The sequence below is a fragment of the Neopelma chrysocephalum genome, unplaced genomic scaffold (assembly GCF_003984885.1).
Source record: "Neopelma chrysocephalum unplaced genomic scaffold, ASM398488v2 Primary Assembly neopelma1_25, whole genome shotgun sequence".
NCBI lineage: Eukaryota > Metazoa > Chordata > Aves > Passeriformes > Pipridae > Neopelma > Neopelma chrysocephalum.
In genome coordinates, this window is record NW_020897694.1 from 15,462,097 (window position 1) to 15,481,228 (window position 19,132).

At 38.6% G+C, this 19,132-nt stretch overlaps 1 protein-coding gene across 13 annotated transcripts in view; it reads left to right on the forward strand.

Annotated features, from left to right (window-relative positions):
* LMO7 (LIM domain 7) overlaps nt 1-18,202 on the forward strand; it is a 134,147-nt gene extending 115,945 nt beyond the window's left edge. For 12 of the 13 annotated variants that reach the window (XM_027674555.1, XM_027674556.1, XM_027674557.1 and 9 more), the window contains 10 exons: nt 1,491-1,583; nt 2,925-3,295; nt 4,993-5,058; nt 7,116-7,181; nt 8,866-8,918; nt 10,534-10,753; nt 11,671-11,943; nt 13,252-13,360; nt 15,079-15,181; nt 17,462-18,202. In XM_027674555.1, coding sequence (XP_027530356.1) covers nt 1,491-1,583; nt 2,925-3,295; nt 4,993-5,058; nt 7,116-7,181; nt 8,866-8,918; nt 10,534-10,753; nt 11,671-11,943; nt 13,252-13,360; nt 15,079-15,181; nt 17,462-17,484 — 1,377 coding nt within the window. In that variant the 3' untranslated portion in view covers nt 17,485-18,202. The remainder of the gene's footprint in view (nt 1-1,490; nt 1,584-2,924; nt 3,296-4,992; nt 5,059-7,115; nt 7,182-8,865; nt 8,919-10,533; nt 10,754-11,670; nt 11,944-13,251; nt 13,361-15,078; nt 15,182-17,461) is intronic. The other variant, XM_027674558.1, reaches the window with a different exon arrangement.
* Nucleotides 18,203-19,132: the final 930 nt, after the last annotated feature.

Sequence of the window (19,132 nt, forward strand, 5' to 3'; positions counted from 1 at the left end):
CACTTTTGATTATGAGTTTTATTTTTTTTCCCTTAAGAAAATTGCCTCTAGCCTGAGTTTTACCTTCAATTAGTAATACTGCCTTATATTCATATATGAAGAGGAGGCAGCTGGTGCCTGCTAGAATCCTGTCATTTAGCAATCAGCTAATCACTTGGAATCAACCTGATTCCCAGGACCTCTGTGAGTCAGAAAGCTGGACCTGCTAATGCAAAACCACCTTGATAACCAGTTGCTTGAGCTGGAGGAGAGTGTTGCAGAGGGAAGGGGCAGTGTTTGTTATCTTAGAATAGCACAAAAACCCCAAGCATATGTCTCTGCAAAGACCTCAGCTCAATGAAGCATAAGCACGTTCAACCACATTCAGAAAGACACATCTCTGCAAATTAAACTAAAGTTTGTTGTCTGATGGCTGACAGACATCAGTGAACATCATTTATTCTTCACAAGTTTAAAACTCTAAATAAGTTTGATGCATTCAGCAAAAATTTGTGATGTCAAAGTACAGCATAGCAACTCTGTCGCTTTTTGGATGTTTGATCTTTTGTTGTTTCTTTTAGCTTACAAACTCTGCCAAGCAACAGCTGTACCTTCCTAAATTTATCTGTGGTCTCTGTTACGATTTGGATGCTCCATTTTGTGCCTGAAGATATGGCTTTAAAGAATGTAAACTTTGGCTCCCCTTTCTTGAGAGCAGACTCACCTATCTGCCATTACTTTTCTTTTCTTTTTCTTTTTTAGTCCTGAAGTAGTAAATTTGGTGAGAGTAATAATCTTTCTCTTCCCTGTGATCCTAGTAAAGAATTTTTAAATACAAAGAAAGGAAGCAAAGTCTCTCTTTGCTTATTTCCAGCATCTTAGAAGGAATACTTTTGACATCATTAAATATTTTGCTTTTCCCTAGATATAAGTGGTGACTGACAAAACCACCAAAACATTTATTGTGTGCCTTGAGTAATGCTTTAAGACAGTATATCAATTTCATGCCAAATCTAGTCATAAGACAAATTTGGAGGTCCAGAAATTGTTTTTTTTTTAGGTAACATTTCAAAAGAACCAAGAGTTCATGCTCAAACCAAATCACTACCTCATATTTCACTTAGTGATCACTTTATATTTACCATATTAATGTGCCCAGTTCCAAGTTAAATAGAATCACTCTGTCTTTCCAGAAATACCTTAGATAGCTGATTTTTTGTTCAAATGGTAACTAAACTGGAGGACAGGGAATGTAACAGATATAAGATCAGTTGTTGTGAGACTTAGCATGTAATAAGCCTGAGTTCTCCAAAATCAATTATAGAACTTCTTTGGATTGTATTTGAGCCAGGACTTAATTTGTGGCAGACCTAATATTCTAATAGAATTCATGTGTGTTTTTACAACCCTGATCTGTTAAAAAACACATTTAAATACCAGTAGTAAATTTTAATGCAAATAAAAAATATCATGTTTTTATTTGCATATTTAACTTCGATCTAACTAAACAGGAGAAATACCAACGTGAACAAGAAAAACTGAGGGAAGAATGGCTACGAGCTAAGCAAGAAGCAGAAAAAGAGAGCTCCAAGTATTTTGATGAGGTAGGCTATGAATATGGCTTCACTGACTAGTTTCATGAGGACTTTTTTCCATTATATGAGATGCATGCAAGTAGACAAATAATTAATTTCTCTGTCATTTGTCTTCTCACTTTGGAAAACGAACTGTTGGCTATGACTTGGTAGAAAGAGGTTGCAAAAATGGGATGTTTTGAGATGATGAATTTGACCCTTTTCCTTATGGGTGGTTATGTAATTTACCACCAGAAATATGTTGGCAAAAAGTTACAGCATGTGTTAATTATTGTGACCAGAAACGGTCACCTTTCCTGTTTATTCACCTGCTATGCTACTTGTTGAAATTCTGCTTCAATACTTGATCATCAAGCATGTTCGTAAGTGCCTGGCGTGTTACTGACAGCCAGTTCATCTTAGCTCTGATAAATTTACATACCAAATCAACTTCAGATTTCCTATCATATGTTTTAAAACATTGAATGCGTGTAGTTTCTATAGATGCTGACTTTTGTGGCTGTTGCCATGGTGTTCTTCCTGAGTATGGGCACTGTCTGAGGTATCTCGTCTTGGTTGCTATGTGAGTGCTACTTCAGGCATCCAAGCTAGATCAGTTGTGTTTATAGAGTCATGAATAAGTAGACCATAATTTAAGGCTTAGGACTTCAAAAAGAAAGCTTTTTGAGCTGTTAGAGGACTTTATTGTACAAGAATGTAAACCATTTCATATTTTTCCTATCATTAGAGGTTTTGATGGACCCATAAACATTATTCGTTCTCTGCAACTAAAGCATCTTTTGACCACTGAAAGACCTTTTCTCATCTTTGAGAGAAGAGTCATAGTGTGGTAGGTCTGAGGCTTGACTTTGAAATGGTAGGGGAATGGAGGAGAGTGGGAGGTTCCTCCACATGAGCATTCATGTGAAATTCATTGGTCTGATACACACTTGCAGTGTATGTCTTTGTGTATACACTCTTAAGTAGGTCTCAGGTTTCTAAGTCAAAACAGTAGGGAGAAATGCTGGGTATCATGGAAGGGTTTGTTTTCCATGGGTATTTAAGTGGGGAAGGGATGTCTTGACATGTAAGTGATACTTTAGAAAGCAGAAATGTTTCACATAGTTGTGGCTGCACTGCCTCTGGCGCTTGCTAAGGCTGCTGTGTGGAATGAAGCTCTTGAGTTAGGAGAACATGTTAGCAGGCACTCAAAACATGAAACCAAAGTACGCCCTGCATCTTGCACTGAAAGTGTCGGGGATGCTTTTTGCACAGTCTTCTCTTATGGAATAAGTTAACTTTTCTGAGTGAGCAGCCTATTTAAGAAATGGCTCCTTTCCCTAAAAACATGATTTTTTTTCTTTGTTACAGGAGCAGACTGTTCTAACTTTAAATACGACATCTGTCACTTCTCGTGCTCCATCTGTGTCCAGCTGGAGAGCAAGCCCTGAAGCAAATATTCCTGAGGAGCCAGAAGGAGATGGAGGAAGAGAGCTGGCAGTGAGCTTGCTGGGTGAGGAAGAAGGAAGGAGGAGGCTTCAGGAGGAACGGAGGATCCAGGAGGAAGCAACCCTGCGTTTTGAGCAAGAAAGAGAACTCCAAGAGTTGGAGCTTGAGAGACAACGTAAAGAGAGGGAGCAGCAATATGCTGAGGAACAGAGGCGGCGGGCAGAGATGGAGGAGCAGAGGCGGCAGGCTGAAAGGCAAAGGGAGGTGTCAGTGGAGATGCCTCAGTACCAAAGGTGTGCACTTGTGATAGGATTTACTCTCTCTTCCTTCTGCAAATTCAAATATATTTCTAATGGGAGCGTGTCTGTCCTGGATATATAAGGATATTCATGTAAGTTTCATACTGTAATCAGTCAATGCAAGATACCATAGGAGAGTCTTTCTTTCTGAAGACAGAAGGATGAGGCATAACACAAAGTCTTGCCCCATGAATCAAGCGCTATATTAATCCACTTCAACTCTTTTTTTTTTAAATGGGAAGTCTAAATACAGTAATTACAGCCAAATCAAAGATGACATGAAGCACTTAATTGTGAACATTTTGTAAGAACTGTGCACAAGCCTGTAAACTGATAGCCAGTGACTCAATGTACAGGGCTTTCAAAAGAAATACCAAGTTAATGCTTTTCCAACAAATGCATGACAGATTTTGCAGATTTCTCTCTCATTTTAATTCAACAGTGTAACAATAAAGTTTAATTGCAATTTAACTACTGGGTTAACTTATCATTGAAGGATATCATGGTATGTGAGTGAACAGATACTGTCTTGCCTGTTAGAAATATCTGTTGCAGATATATTTATTCTCTCACTACCTTCTTCCACACCTTGGTTTAAAAAAACCCAAGCAAACAAAAAAATTCCCAACTATTAGTTTGCAAATTTGTATTCTTACCCAGAAGTTTTCAGATTAATGTCACAGGAAATTAATCTATCTCAAACAGAATAAACCAGTAACTTTTTTGTATTTTGTATGCATTTAGCTTACAGCCTTGTGTATGACTAGCTTTGTGGTTTCTCTTGAGGTTTTTCTCCTGTTCTTATGTAAGTAATAAGAGATGACTGAAGATAACGCATGGTATCAAGTTAAGTCTTAGGAAAAGATAATATGATTACAAAAATTGCATGTATTTGCAGAGGAGATTGTAAGACCCAGAGTTACTTTAGCTCATTCTGAATGACTGCTGCTTGATATGCCTGCTGAGCAAAGCAGAGGCACAGTTGTTACAATGGCTGAACAGGTTCTTCTTGGCAGCTGAGCCAGGATATCTCCACAGTTTTAGCTTGCCCCAGTTGCAAAATAATAGGGCTTTGCGTGGTAACTTATTAAGCTGCTGTAATATCTGCATATCTAAATCCTTGATACATGCTCTAGTCCACAGGGATTTCATTGCTTCTGAGGTTGCTGCTGCCAAAGGATGTGTTTTACTAAACATGGGTGGCTTTGCTTAACAGTAAAGGAGCAAGTTCAGTGAAACTGGACTTTTAGATATCTGATGTTAAATATTTGCTGTAAGATGATATCCAAGGATAGGACTGGAAATCTGAAATGTTATATAAACACCTACAAAGGCATGATACTTGCTGCAAAGAGCACTGAGGTTGGGGACGGGCAGCTGAAAAGCATTGTCTGTGGAACTTTGTGAGTTTTCAAACTGTAGCTGTACAATTTTCTAGAATATAAATGTAATTTTTAGGGAACTGCTGTGGTTGAACAAAACTTGCCTCCTAGCTTTGGAATAGATGAGATAATCACTGTTGTATACTGATGCTTGTAATTTTTGCAGCATCCTAAAGTCATAGATTTTCATGTTTCTAGTTAACACACCTGAACTTTCTTAGTTTTCTCTATGCATACTTAGTGTTTGTTTAATTTCTAGAATTTTTTTTGTTTAATATGTATTTTCATTTGTCTTTATTTTGCTTCTAGACATTATGAGCGCTATGAAGTATCTAAAACAATAGAGGATCGAGCTGGCCATCCTCTCATTGACAGGTAATAAGAAATTGAAGAAATACATAGGCTGAAACATCTTCAGCAGTAACCATTTTGGCATGCTAGTTTTGTCACTTCACAAAAATATAATTTCAGGCAGTTTTTCTGATAACCTTTCTTTTTCTGTTCTCTTTTGTTGCTTATATTTCTGATTGATGTCATGGTTTGAAAAGGCCCAAAATCTAATTCTGATTCTTAGCCCCCCTCCTACATCTCAACCCCATGTGAGATGGGTTTTCCAGACAAAAACACGAGACTCAATATGGGGGAAGGAATATATTACAAAGACTATACACATAAATAAATACTATAATACACTGCATACAATCTTAACTCTATATCTATCTCTACCATGACAATAATATTTACAATGGGCCAAATCTCTTCTCCCGCCAAATAAAAGTCCAGGAGAGAAGAAGAAGAAAAGACCCTTTCCAGTCTCTGAGCAACAGGTCTCTCTCTAGGCAGCAGGCTTTCTTCTTCTCTTTCAGGCAGCAGAAGCAGTTGCTGGCTCTCTGCCAGCACACACGAGGGGGTCTCCAAGCCCCTCGGCCCTCCGTCTTCAAACGGGGTCTTTCCGTGGACTACGTAACCCCAGACAAGGTCGTTCCACCACGGTCATATCACGAAGCACGGGGGTCTTCGTGACAGTCTGGTATCTTCAGGGGAAATCAAGCCCCTTCACAGAGCTTTTGTGCTCTGCTTCAAAGATGGCTGCCAGCTTCTCTGAAGCTGCAGCAAGGAGGGGGGGAAAAGCCCAAGGTCACCCCCTCCACACACATTCCTTTGGCCATCCTGGCTGAGCTCTCAGGAGGCCGGAGCTTCTTAGCTCCTCTCTGTAGTGCATACTGCACTTTAGGACTCCACTCAGTCCACCACCCCCTCCTCTTTCTCAGAGGGGTCTCTAGCGAGTTTGGGGGTTTTGGTTTGAGTCAGTTCTTACCCTCCGAAACTCTCTTCCTGCCGCTGGCTCGGGTCTCTTGTCCTGTTTTTCTGCTGCTGACTCTTTTCGTTTCCTCAGACAACTCTGTGTCTGCTTCAGTTGCATACCGGCATCTGCTGCTTCTCTTGGTTCTTATCAGTTGGCTCTTTGCCACTGCTCTTCGGACACTGCTGTTCTGCTGTTGCTCCGTCGCTGCTCCCAGCATCTCCCACTTCTGCTTACAGGGGAGAAACTCCCCCAGCTCCTAGCCGCAGGCACTCAGCCCAGCTTCAACACCATTCCGAGTCCCTGCAGCCCCCCAACCGGGGCTGAGGGGGCAGAGGCCCCCAAGGGGCCGAAGCCCCTTCTCCTCGTGGCCTCTACAACATGGCCACCTCTTCTTCTCACAACAAGTACTACTGCTTCTCTTCCGGTCTCCAGAGATATGTTTATATTTTGCAGGAGCACGGATTGGGTCAAGCCCTAAGGGTCACCACCCCCTGGGGGTTACCACTTTCAGCTTCAGGGGGAAAACCTGGCTCAAACCACTACAACACTCCACCCCCTGCTCCTGCAAAATCTAAACATATCACAACAATTCTAATACTCTGCAATCAACATATACTCTTCTATAAATCCAAATATAATCAAAATCTCTCCACTACACATTAGCACAATTCTACTATGAACTTAACTCTATATCAAGCGCTTACATTACTATAGCCTTACTTTATCAACAATAGTACAGTCCGTGTTTTGTCTGGAAACTTTTTTGTTATCACAAACATCTCTTATCTGATCGAAACCATCCTCTGCTACCATTTTTGTCATGGTTTCAGCAAGGTCCAAAATCTAATTCTGATATGTTTATATTTTGCAGGAGCACGGATTGGGTCAAGCCCTAAGGGTCACCACCCCCTGGGGGTTACCACTTTCAGCCTCAGGGGGAAAACCTGGCTCAAACCACTACATTGATAAAATTAATCCTCCTTAGAACTTTAACTGTTTTTTCTCTAGATTTTTTTTCCTCTTAAGGATCCATTTTTAATATTTTCAGTAGGAACTATTTATATATATATATATGTGTGTGTGTCTTTTTCTGTATATGAACATAATATATCTTTTTTTTCAATAGGCATTATGAGCGTTATGAAGTTTCTAAAACCATTGAGGAGCAACCTGACCAGTCGTTTGCTGACAGGTGTGTGTGATACTGAATATCTGCATAGACTGTAACATCACCATTTCTTTATCAGAAAGCTTTTAAACTTCTAATAAACTTTATTAATGGCAGCTGAATGTATGCTTTGGATTGCTGCTGTGTTTTCCAGTTTTTATGGCTTGTTTTCATATTGAAAAAACAAGCTGCCAAACTTTTGGCAAATGATACGGTGTTGTAAGCAGCAGTTAGTCAGTGGTATTTTACTGGGAGAAATAAAACTGTAAGAAAGTAAATATGTGGGTGGTACTAGGCTTACCTGGCTGGAAAATAATTTCAGATACAATTGTGCTTGTGTCATGACGTGCTATACAAACTAAGGTGCAATCATCCCAATCAGGGTTGTGCAACTTAAGAGAGAGTAAACAAGAAGGGAAGTGGGAGGCAGCAGTATATTTATCAGGGAGATAGAAGATGTGCCACTTTTTAAGTTACACAAGTTATTTTTAAGTTATACTCTCTTACTTTACAAATCAAGTGGTTTAGATTGCATCTCACAATAGTTCTGAAGGATGACTTCTGTATATTTGACCAGTTTTTGTAGTTGGAGTGAGCATACCTTGTTTATATAAAGAGGAACCCCAAAACTTACAGGGTACAACTCAGTGGATCTGTTACTAATGAAAGATCTAAATCTAACGGCAGAAGGTGCCTGCACTAAATAGTTACATCTTGGATATATGTGTGACAAGGACACTCAGGTGCTAAAATCATCCCAGGCAAGGCTTTCCTGTTTTTACAGCTGTGAAATTGTTGCATCTTTCCAAACAGATAATAAAAATAGGTCTGCACCATAGGACAGACAGTAAGAACTTATGGGAGCAAGAAATGTGATGTAGTTTATGCATCATTTATCTATAGATAAAGGACAAGACTCCTTCAAAATGCTGCTATAAAGCCAATGCTGTATGTGTAAACACATTAATGTCGCAGCTGTGAGTTGTGACCCGGCAAAGGATTTCTGTTCCTTTATGAGTTATTTTAAACTAAAAAACTGGCTGTGTTACTTGAGACTAATAATTCAGCAGAGAGATGTTGCTGAAGGTACTACTCCATACTGTTATAAAACCAACTTTTTCCCATTTGTCTTGCTGTATATGACATTTGTTGAATGGTATTTCTTGGCTAAAACTCATTAGAAAATTATGCTGCTGGGTGAACAAGAAATTTTCCAAGAACAATTTGCACGCAGTGTTTGAGGAGTTGTTTTGTTTATAGTCTGGTAACAGTGCTGAAGTATCATTTAAGTTTCTCATGAAGCCAAATAATTTATAAATCTGCTTTGAAAGTTCTCACTCCTTTGTCTGACTGTAGTCTTCACAAAGCTTCCATGAGGAAGGACTTTGGTTTTTATGTGTTTTTATTTAAGTAAATACAATGACCAGTCCCTTATACCTGAAGCACTGGGAACTTTCAGTACAAAATCTTAAATTTTAGTTGGGGATTACCTATTGATATCTAAATATTGACATCTTTTTTCCTCTTAATATCCTTTTGGTCTTTCTTTGGATATTTTTGTCTCCTGTTTTAAGTACAGCATAAGTTGTTGATGGAAGGGATGGTAAAAAAAAGGGTCTGTGGATCTGTGGTATGCAATGATAAGATCTTTGTCTGTGATGAGGTCTCCTAGTTAAGACAGAGAAATGAATGTTTTCTATATCCTTAGGAATAAGTCCAAGTCAACTTCGGAACTGAATGAATTCAACACAATCAGAAATGGTAAGTACTGTTTAATTTCCATTATTTTTAAATTTATTGGGGGGGGGAAGCGTAGGAGAAAAAAATAAGATGTATTACACATAGCCATCTTAAGAAAATTAATTGTCAGAGTGCTTTTTGATAGCTATGTTGTAAATCAAATTTGTACCGTGCCCCAGTTTAATGAAGTTTCAACAGCAAGAGGAAATTCATATAATCAACATATAAACTTAGGACAAATATGATTAACTTTTCTGTTGAAGACTGTAGCAGTGATTACGAACAGCTTTTAGATGCCTAAATTTTAATGATTGATATTTATGAGATTAAACCAATCACATAGATATATCATTGAAGATGTGTATGCTTTTGATATGTTGACTCTGTCAACAAAAAAGATCTGCACATACCAAGATGCTAGCATATGTAATACAACTGTTTGTCTTCTTAATTTCTGTTAGTAGGAGTAACAGAGCTAAAAGTCAACTTTCAATATTATCACAGTGGCTTGTGTCTTGTATTCCAGTTTATTTAAATGACTTCAGTTATATTAGAGGAATGTGTGTAAAGCAAACAAACAGTCCAGATTTATAAATATGTTACAGTAGAAAATGCCTGCAAGATATTCCTGTGTCTAAAACATGGTTAAAAAAAGTCATAAGTAATCAAAGAAAAGTAAATGTTGTATTAGAGGATATATTGCAGATTTATGGTGTTGCTTTCATACATTAAGGCATGGTCATGGAAACTTAAGAGCAAGTAAACTCCCACAATATTTTATAATGATAATATATGATATAATATATTGCTATAATGATAACAATAAATCTAATAGTCAGAGCAGTATTTAAAGGGATGGAGATTTCAATTGAATGACTTATTGCTGAGTAATTTTCTTAATTAGACTTCCTGTAAAGAATGGTTACTGGATCTAGGAGGTAAAAAATTGTTGCCTTCTGATATGTCAGTACCTATTGGAGAAAGATGGTTTATTTGTTTCCCCTTCCAAATTTTCAAAGGCTACCTATACCATAAATCTCATTTCAACTGAGTAGTTAATACAACATCCAAATAATAGAGAAGTTATCTGAAGGATTTCCCTCTCCCCTATATATCTATCTAAAGCAAGATAAGCACTGCGTTTAGTGCCTTGAATGAGAAAAGAAATTCTTGTAAACAGAGACAACTTATGGAAGAAGAGAGTATGAACTCTTAAAGGAAAGGAAGGTTTCCTGCTATTCAGCTGTGTATTTTATACATGGTTCAGTTTGTATTAGAGGAAGAGTCCAAATTATGGCACTAAAAGAGACCATGCCCTTTTAAAAGTACATGTGTGTATATATATATATGTACAAGCAAATATAAATGCATATACACTTAAGAAGTGAAGGAAAATACTTGTATTTAAGTTAAGGATTATGTAAAAGGCCACATTAATGGAATACAAATAAAAAATTTATAATAACGTATTGCCAAGTCTGGTACAGGTTACCCATCTGTAAAACAGAACCGGAGAAACTTGTAAATATAGTGAAGAACTTTAGCTTTTGGAGTTCTAGCCAGAGCGCTGACAGCATGATAACTACTTTTGTGCCTTAAGGTGTCTGGCTGAAGTTTGCACATGTTGTCCACACAGGTACCCAGAGCAGGTTTTCGGAGAGGTCCTGGAACATGGGTGAGTCACAGAAGAAGTCTCAGAAGGAACAAAACCTCTCTGCAGCAGAGTTGGAGAGACAGCAAATCCTTCAGGAAATGAGAAAGAAAACATCTCTACACACGGACAGCAGCTGGATAAGGCAGCGCAGTTCCAGTGTACATAAGGAGCCCATTAGTCTGTACAGCAATAGCATGAGGAGGTAGGAATCACATTTAAAATTAACTTTGTCTCTCAAATATTTTTGTTTGGTTATTCTGAACTTCAGGTTGTATTACAGAGCACAGAAACAAATTGAGTCTGTGAAATGCTGTAAGGTAAACTGCATAGCAGCACAGATAGAAGAAAGTAGCTGTATTACAGCTGGGATTAAGTGGTTTTTTTGCAAGTAAGGAATGTGAATATGCCCTGTAAATAACGCAGCTGCTTATTTCTTGGTTGGTATAGCAGCAATGGAAATCAGTGGTGTGCCTTGTCATTGACAGATGTGCTTCAGAATTTCAGCATGAGAACTTACTGTGGAAATTAATTATTATGGCTAAGGCGTATACCTTTTTTAACGTAGAAATATGTCAGAAAGTTTGGATGGGTTTTTTTTTGCTTTATTTAATGCGTGAATGTTAGATTTGTCACTTAGGAAACAGCCGAGTTATCAGTCAGGAGAGTGTTTGGCTATTCGGCCAACACCTTGTGCCTAGGTGATGCTATCCGGTCTGGGTGGATTGTTATTTTCAATCTGGTATCCCATGGAGAAAACAAAAGCAAACCTGGTATCTGAGGTCTGTTGCTGTTCTGTGGATTTTGATACAGTTCACCCTGATAAAGCTGCAGTGAAGAGTGTTTTGCTTTTATCAAGTAGTTGTTAAGTGTCACCTCTCTTTTGCCTCACCTGCTTTTTCCCACGAGAACTAGGGCTGGGCACAAAGGATAATTTGCTACTCATAGATTTTAAATCAGTGTGTGAAGAACATTGCTCAGAGCGATCAGACAAACATATTCATACTAGAAAGTCTTAAAGATGCTAGGATAGTGGTTTTCTCTTTTAAAAAACCACAATATAGCTCTTTTGCTCCAGCCGTACTGCCATTTACATTTGAGATATGTGTATCTCTGTTGCAGGGGGGAGTCTTTGGACAATCTTGATTCTTCAAGAACAAGCTCGTGGAGGCACCACTCATGGCTGAACCAGTCTGCCTCCTCTTCATCTCTATCTTCTAGTCAAGATTTTAGTCGCCCGGTATCCACTTCAAACCGAGCCTACATGTGTACTCCTTCCTCCAGCAAAGCCCCTCCTGTGGCCACCTCGGCGAGAGCCCCATCCATGTCCCAGACAGCCCCCCGGGCTCAGTCTCCCCTCTCTGCTTCCCAACCAGGGTCCCAGACACGCAGCAGGTGAGTGTGTACCCTTTTGCTGGGAAGGTACAAATTCTGGGCAGCACTAAAGAGCGTGTATAGGGTGGTCTACAGCAGCGTTCTTGTCCATAATGTAGATTAACAAGTACCTGGAGTTTTCTGGCTGGAGGGGACAGTGGAAATACAGGTTCATATTACCTCCCTACTCCAGTCACTCAAAAAATTCCACGATTTTGTCATCACTGCTTGACGTTGGTTAAAAAAACAAAGGAACTGGAATAATAAATCTGCAGTCTCCAAGCTGTGTGTTGGTTACCAAAATGATTAGTAAAAGCCTATTCCAGATGGCATTTCTGACATTTATTTTCCTTGGTTTGTTTTAACAAAAGATTCCTGAAACCCACGCTTTATGACCCTCATTTTGGTCTCTCCTCCCCCCTTCTTGGCGTGTGGCCAATATCATCTTGAGGAGCACTCAGGAATGCTCATAACCTGTGACCCTGGAGAATTACAGAGTAGGATGTTGGTTTTAATCTAGGAGGAGAAAGCAAGAATTTCAACATATTTAAAAAAAAAAAAGGAATTCAGTTGCGGTATGGTAGATAACTTTGCTGTTTTACATACTTGAGGCATTTTAAAAATACCTTGGGAGAAGACTACAGAGAATCATCCCCACACAATTATGTGTTATATATAACAACAGTGAACACTACTTCACTAGCTCTTACACTTCTCAGGCACTTGTGATAAATTGACTTTTTTTGTTGCTGTTGTTTTTTAAAGCTAGGCTTTTATGTTCTATATAATGTAAGAAAATTACCTCGTTAGCCATGTTTTCTTTTCTTGTTCTCACTTCCATTTCCTAACATCTTGGTAGATCTATGGAAACTGACCTCCATATGGCTTATGTTCAAAGAATTAACATTATATGTCCAGGCCTAGCCTTCTTTTATCTAACAAGGTGCAGGTGGTGGGTCTTGGCCTTCTGAATAGTTCCCCACAAATAAGAAGGCAGGAGCACAAAACCTGTGTGCTTACTCTCCAAACTTAACAGTACACTTTTTATTTGTAGGAGATATTTTATACAATGAAATATCTACCAAGAATGTGACAGAATTTCTTAATTTGTTCCTATGTAGATGTGATCTAAATTCTAACATTTCAGCTTTCCCTAGCTTTCAGATCTATTGTAAATAATATTAATTTTCAGTTTATTTTCCCCAAGCAGCATAATAGTCCACTTTTTACACGTGTTTTTTATTTTTAATTTCAAAAAGTATTTGTTAACTTTTCTTTGTCTTTTACACCTTTTCAAGCTGGTTTTAAGGTTTTTCATTCTATATTTAGGTCAGTCAGTGGGAAGAAAATCTGTTCATACTGTAATAACGTTCTGGGCAAAGGAGCAGCCATGATCATTGAGTGTCTTGGTCTTTGTTATCATTTACATTGCTTTAAGGTGAGAGCTGGGAGTCACATCATGAAGGAACAGGAACTAATCAGGAGCACGCATGGCTACTCAGTGTTATGCTCACAGGGGGTCTTACTAATCACCTGCTTTGCCTTCTACTCTTGACAGCGTGGTGCATGCATATTTCCATGAGGCAGTCCTGTCTGCAGGCATTTAGCACTTGACTCTAGAAGTGTTTCTTAAATGCCAGAGCTAACAAGTAGGACTTTGATAAGTAAGATGAGCACTTTGACTGCGAGATCAAAGTTCGTTCTTCTTCGAATGGGCAGCAAAATATCAGAAGATGCTGAACCAGTTCTCGCAAAGAAAGCAGCTCCTCTAATAAAAAATAAAATCTCAGCCTGGAGCTGGCAATTGAATCATTTAAGAGGATCCGTCCTTTTTAAGCTAATCTCAGCAGACAATGTTCGCATGGTGTTTTCCAGGTAAAGACATGTTCACAGAGTTCAGCCTGGCAGGATAAAACTGAGAACCAGACCAGAAGCTGTGTTTAGTGCTACTCAGCCATGGCCAGAAACTAGGAATATAAGGTCATGCTTGGCACTGAGACATACTTACATGATTTCCCATCAGCTTGGGGCATATGCAGAGCTGAAAGAATAAATGCCTGCCTGCAAAAGATGGCAAAGCAGTCCTACTTCCCCTTCCCTTGGACCAGATGAGGAATTAGACTCTGATTTGAAGATGCTGTTGGACCCTACTTCTTCCATGACTTCAAGAAAGAGACTTCTGTGCCTGGTTCAGAACACTTTTCTTCTTTGCCCAGCTCAAGTGCATCACCTGGAGTATTACAAGGGATTGGCTCAAAGATCTTCCTGGTCCTGCCTGCCTGAGCAGGAGGGACAGGACTAATCCATGGGGACTGGTTGCCATTCCCTTTCTGCAGGACATGTATTCTGTGCAAGGGAGTCCACTTGTAGCTCCTAACCTACATAAGAAAATACCAAGTTTCTGTTTTTCAAATTTCTGAAGATTAATGAGCTGTTGAACAGACTGCCATCCAAAAGATTCATTACTTGGTTAAGCAGGGAAACTATCTGTGCTTTGTAAATTCAGTAAGAGGAGTGTTATGTTTTGGGTTACATTCCTTCCAGATGTGGTTCATATTCACAGCAAATACATGTTTAGCTACCATAGCTAAATAGTTTGATGTTAGCATGAAAGCAGTCAAGCCCCTTATGTGTTTATGCAAGAAAAATTAAATCAACCCCATCTCTCCAAATCAGAACTTGTTTTGATGTTGCAAATCCAGGAAATTGGGAGTGCCTGAGTATCTGCTGCTGTGAGTGCCAAAGGACTGAGGACACCAGCAGCATGTAGTGCCACATGGAAATCTGCAAGTAACACACCCAGGTGTTCTGTGCCAAAGTTACTGTTGCCATCTAGAGAACAACTTTTTTTCGTGCCAAGCCAGAGTTTTCAGAGAGACCAAAGTTCAAACTAAATTTAATGAACTAATCTCTAAAACCCGTCTGCTTTATGTTTGCTTAGTTGGTGTATCTCTGCTATTCATTGTCCAGTCGTCACCTTTAAATACTTTCATAGGGTTGGTTGCATTTTGATCTACTAATCGTTACACATTTGCTTCTAGTTGATTGTGGGTTTATGGGTCGAGCTTTGTTGAGCTTAATCTGAGCTGCTTTTGAACAGCATTTTTGTTTCTTAGCATTTTGAAAGAAGTTGCTAATTATTTATCTATGACACAGTGTGTTGCCTGTGGATGCGACCTCGGTGGATCCCGCTCTGGAGCTGAAGTTAGGATCCGAAACAACAAACTCTTCTGCAATGACTGCTATATCAGATTTAAAAGTAAGGCAATCCAGCTGCAGCGTGCATGACTGTAGTTCTTCTCTGTGCTGTACAACTTGATAGCTTTTATGTTTAGCTTTCATTTGGTATATTAGTGAATAGGTTCAGCAAGATTTGATTGCCAGTTTCTGTCTTTTGTAGGGTAGCCATTCCTAACTTTTGCTTGCTGGTAGCTGGTTTTACCACCTTGTTATTACGCAGCTTCAAACAGACAGCATGGTATAGTCATCTTCCTTTCCTCACAGATCTGAGAAAATGGTGTCAGGGAGTTATCAGGTTCTAAACAGGCTTGTCTTGATAACAGAGAAGCCTTTTTGAAAAAGTGTCAACATTTTTTTAAAAAAAGTAATCTGAAATATGTGTTTAATTCAGTCCTAATGCATACCTGGAAAGCTATTAGTTTATCCTGTGCAGGTGGCACAAATGCTGGTTTCTTTTTGCGATGCTATTGTTATTGGAATTATAGGTCTGTAATTGGTTATTCATTTAGGTACAAGTTCAGGAGGAATTGATTTACTTACAGATCTTAATTAAAAGGTGCAGTATAATTTTTTTCCTTTTTATGGTTTGCAGATTTCTGATTTACTGGAGCATGATGTTAAGGCTTTGTATAGTGGTGTTGAGGTCCTTTTTTCTGCTGTCATAGATGATGGTAGTCATCCTCCTAATTTTGACAAGTCTTGGGAGTTTTTTATGGCTCTTTTTTATATAGCAAATATGTAATTCTCTAGGATGATAAATTTCAGGGAAGGGAAAGCATTTCTGAATTACTTCCTGGGAAACATCTCCATGTTTCTTTATGAGCCCAGCACATTTTTCTCACAGTGGACTGGAAGACAGCAAAGGGAACAGGGATACTCATGCTACAACATTTCAGCAAGAATTGGGCAGCTGCTGGCTGAGAAACCTAGCTCAGAAAAAGAGAAGCTCTGCATCTGATGCTGTTGCTGTTTTCAGGCTCTTTTTGGCTTCCAGGAAAAAGGGGAAGTCACAGAAATGATTGTGTGGTGCCCAAGCTAAAACCAGAAAACTTCACACCTTATGAGGCTAACAGTGCATTCACAGAGGCTAATGTTAAGTGCAAGGATTCCACTGTGATCAGTGGAAGGAGGAAGAGAATCACCCCTTTCCATCTGGAGGTGATCCAGAGAGCTGGGTCATATCTCTGAGTTAATGTTTGGAGAATGTCTCTCCTTGATGGCAAGACTACACTGAAGTGACTGTGTTCCTGTTTGAAGCACCCAGATTTGTGGGAGATTCACTCTGGAGCTTGCTCATGTTATTTTTATCTCTGTCTTTTCTTTTGAGGGGAAAAATTGCTGAATGACTTGAATAAGTAATTTTATCAAAGATGAATTGCTGTTTAGTCTGTCTTTGACATTACAGCCCATAAAGTCACAGCAGTGCCTTTCAGAAGCAGAGCTGATCTGTAAAGAAATGGTTCTATTCCCTTCCCTTCAGACTGCATCTACTTGGGCCAGTGGGCACCTCAAAACATAATTGTATGAGAACAAGTAAATTGTAAGAACTTGTAGGTACAGAATAAAGTATTTAAATTAGTGATGAGTAATTGAAATCGGCTATTTGAATAATACAAAAACCAGCTATGCAATTACTGCAGTGAAAATATATTGGCAGCACAGCACTGGTCTGTGATGCAGATTACTTTTTTTTGCAGTTGTCATTTGACATCAGCCCAGCTAATTATTCATTAGTTTGGAACGTGAACATTTTGGCAAAAAGGTTTGATAATCTGTAGGGTTATTAATATTCACTGTGCAATGTTATGGTGTGATATTTTTGCACATTTTTATGTTAATTTTGTGGTTTGAACTTGGAACATTGTGGCAGAACACAAGTGTATTGGCAGATGCCCACAAAGATATGCAGAGAGATAATAAAAAAAGTTCTTTATATTGTTACAGGTATGTAGCAAATTTCAATTTCATTATTGAAGGGTAAATTTAGAAAAAATGTCACACTCTCTCTATGCTAATGCTAAAAATAGTTCTTAAAAACTTGGTAAGGTGCATGTTCTGTGGAATATTACTTGGCCTGAAATAATTGCAGTGCTATAATTGGATTAAACTCAAATTTGTATTTTTCATTAAATTTGGATTGCTTGATTCAGAATGTATACTGTAGTTTGTGTTATCATTTTCAATAAGTATTGGAAATACCATTTTCTGACTATTTTAAACTTGAAAATGTTAATTTTTGTCAAAAAGGTTCTTCAGTAACTAGACTTTACTTACAATTTCTTCTGTCTCTCTCTAACAGCTGGACAACCAACCTCCATGTGAAGCAAATGAAGATATGAAACCACTGTTGCAAATAAAAGAAGAGGTGATTGCTGCTGATGTAGATCTATAAATATATATATTGTGTATGTGTGTTTTTTCTAAGAGTAACTCTTGCTTGTCTAGTCTTCATAGCAATACATTGTATTCTTCATATAACTATTTTTATTTATAAGAAAGTAATTACAGTAAGGAAATATCTGGAAAAATACTTTCACATTTTCAGCTTCAAGTACTGAGAGCAGAAGAGAGAATAACTATATTTTCAGTAATAACTTCAAAATATTTTTGAGGCTTATAATCAACTAGTTGACTTTCCAATGGTATATGAAGAGGGTATTTTGTTTCTAAGCTCTTGAAATGAGCATTAGAGAAATAGCTAATATAAATACATTTTTGCAATTGCTGTCTTTATTTTTTGACATATACTGAAAGTGAGTTCTCTAGGTTAATATGAAGCTGCGTTTAAATGCACATGAGTGTGTTTGCTTTCCATATGCTGGTTTATAAAATTATGTGCTTTTTTGGAACTTAAATACAAAGAATAACCTGTTTGCTCAGTGGTGTTGGCATAATATTCTGTGGAATCCATTTAAGGGGGAGAGTTTTCTTTTCCCATTTGGAAAATGTAACTATCACTTTTTCCTCCACAAACTGAGTGGAGAATGGTTGTTGAATGACAGTCTATTTGTAAATAAAAACTCTGATGTTGCATTTATTAGAAGCTTTTTTTTTCTCTTCAGCTAAATACGTCTAAGGTAATGTGTTGAAATATAAAATCGTTTTAATTTCATCTTGGGGAAAATATTTAAGATGTCCACCTATATACATGCAAGAACAATAGTTCTTGCTTTTCTCTTTTCCCATGTAGTCGATGCCAAATTCTTTGTGTGGCTCTCTGATCAACCTCCTCATGCTTTTTCCCTTCAGCATTCAATAAACGTGACGAGACTGTGTACTCCTTCCTGAAACACAGTTGGAAGAGGTGGATGTTCCCCAAAACTTCTCTGCTGTGGCTAGAAAATATATTTTTGGGTTAGGTTCTGCTCCTCATGAAAACATAGTTGGAATGTGTGCTGTGTGTTTTTCAGTGGCGGCTCCGAAATGGCTTTAGTCAGTGGCTTCCCCAAATCCGTTCATGCCCAGTAATGTACCCTTCTGTGTCCATATCCTTGGAAGCAGTGAAGAAGACATGGGATGTAGATCAGAGGAATTTGGGGGAGCATTTTGTGGATGAAACCAAGGAAGAGGACAGCTGGGAGGTGTAGGAGGGCTTCTGAGTATGAGCTTGTACATGGCACTGTGAAGAGCTGCATGAGGCTTCCAAAGCAGTTTAGGGTGCTCCTTCCTCTGAAGGGATCTCGGGGGTGGATAGGAGAGCTAGCAGATTGGGAAGAGAGACTGTGGCTGTGATACCTGAGGGCAACAAAAGAAGATCATGCTGTTTTGGTATAATGGAAGAACTTCACCTGTGTGGGTGTCCTGTAACTTCTCCTGCTTGTAGCTCTGCATACCTCCTGTTTTCCTTTGGTTTATTGATCTTTCCTCTGAACAGATGGGTGCTGCCCTATGCCAAGGAACTCCCAGCTAATAAATTCTGATTACAAAGTGCCAAACATTATTTTTAATTTTTTCCTTTAAAAAATGTCAT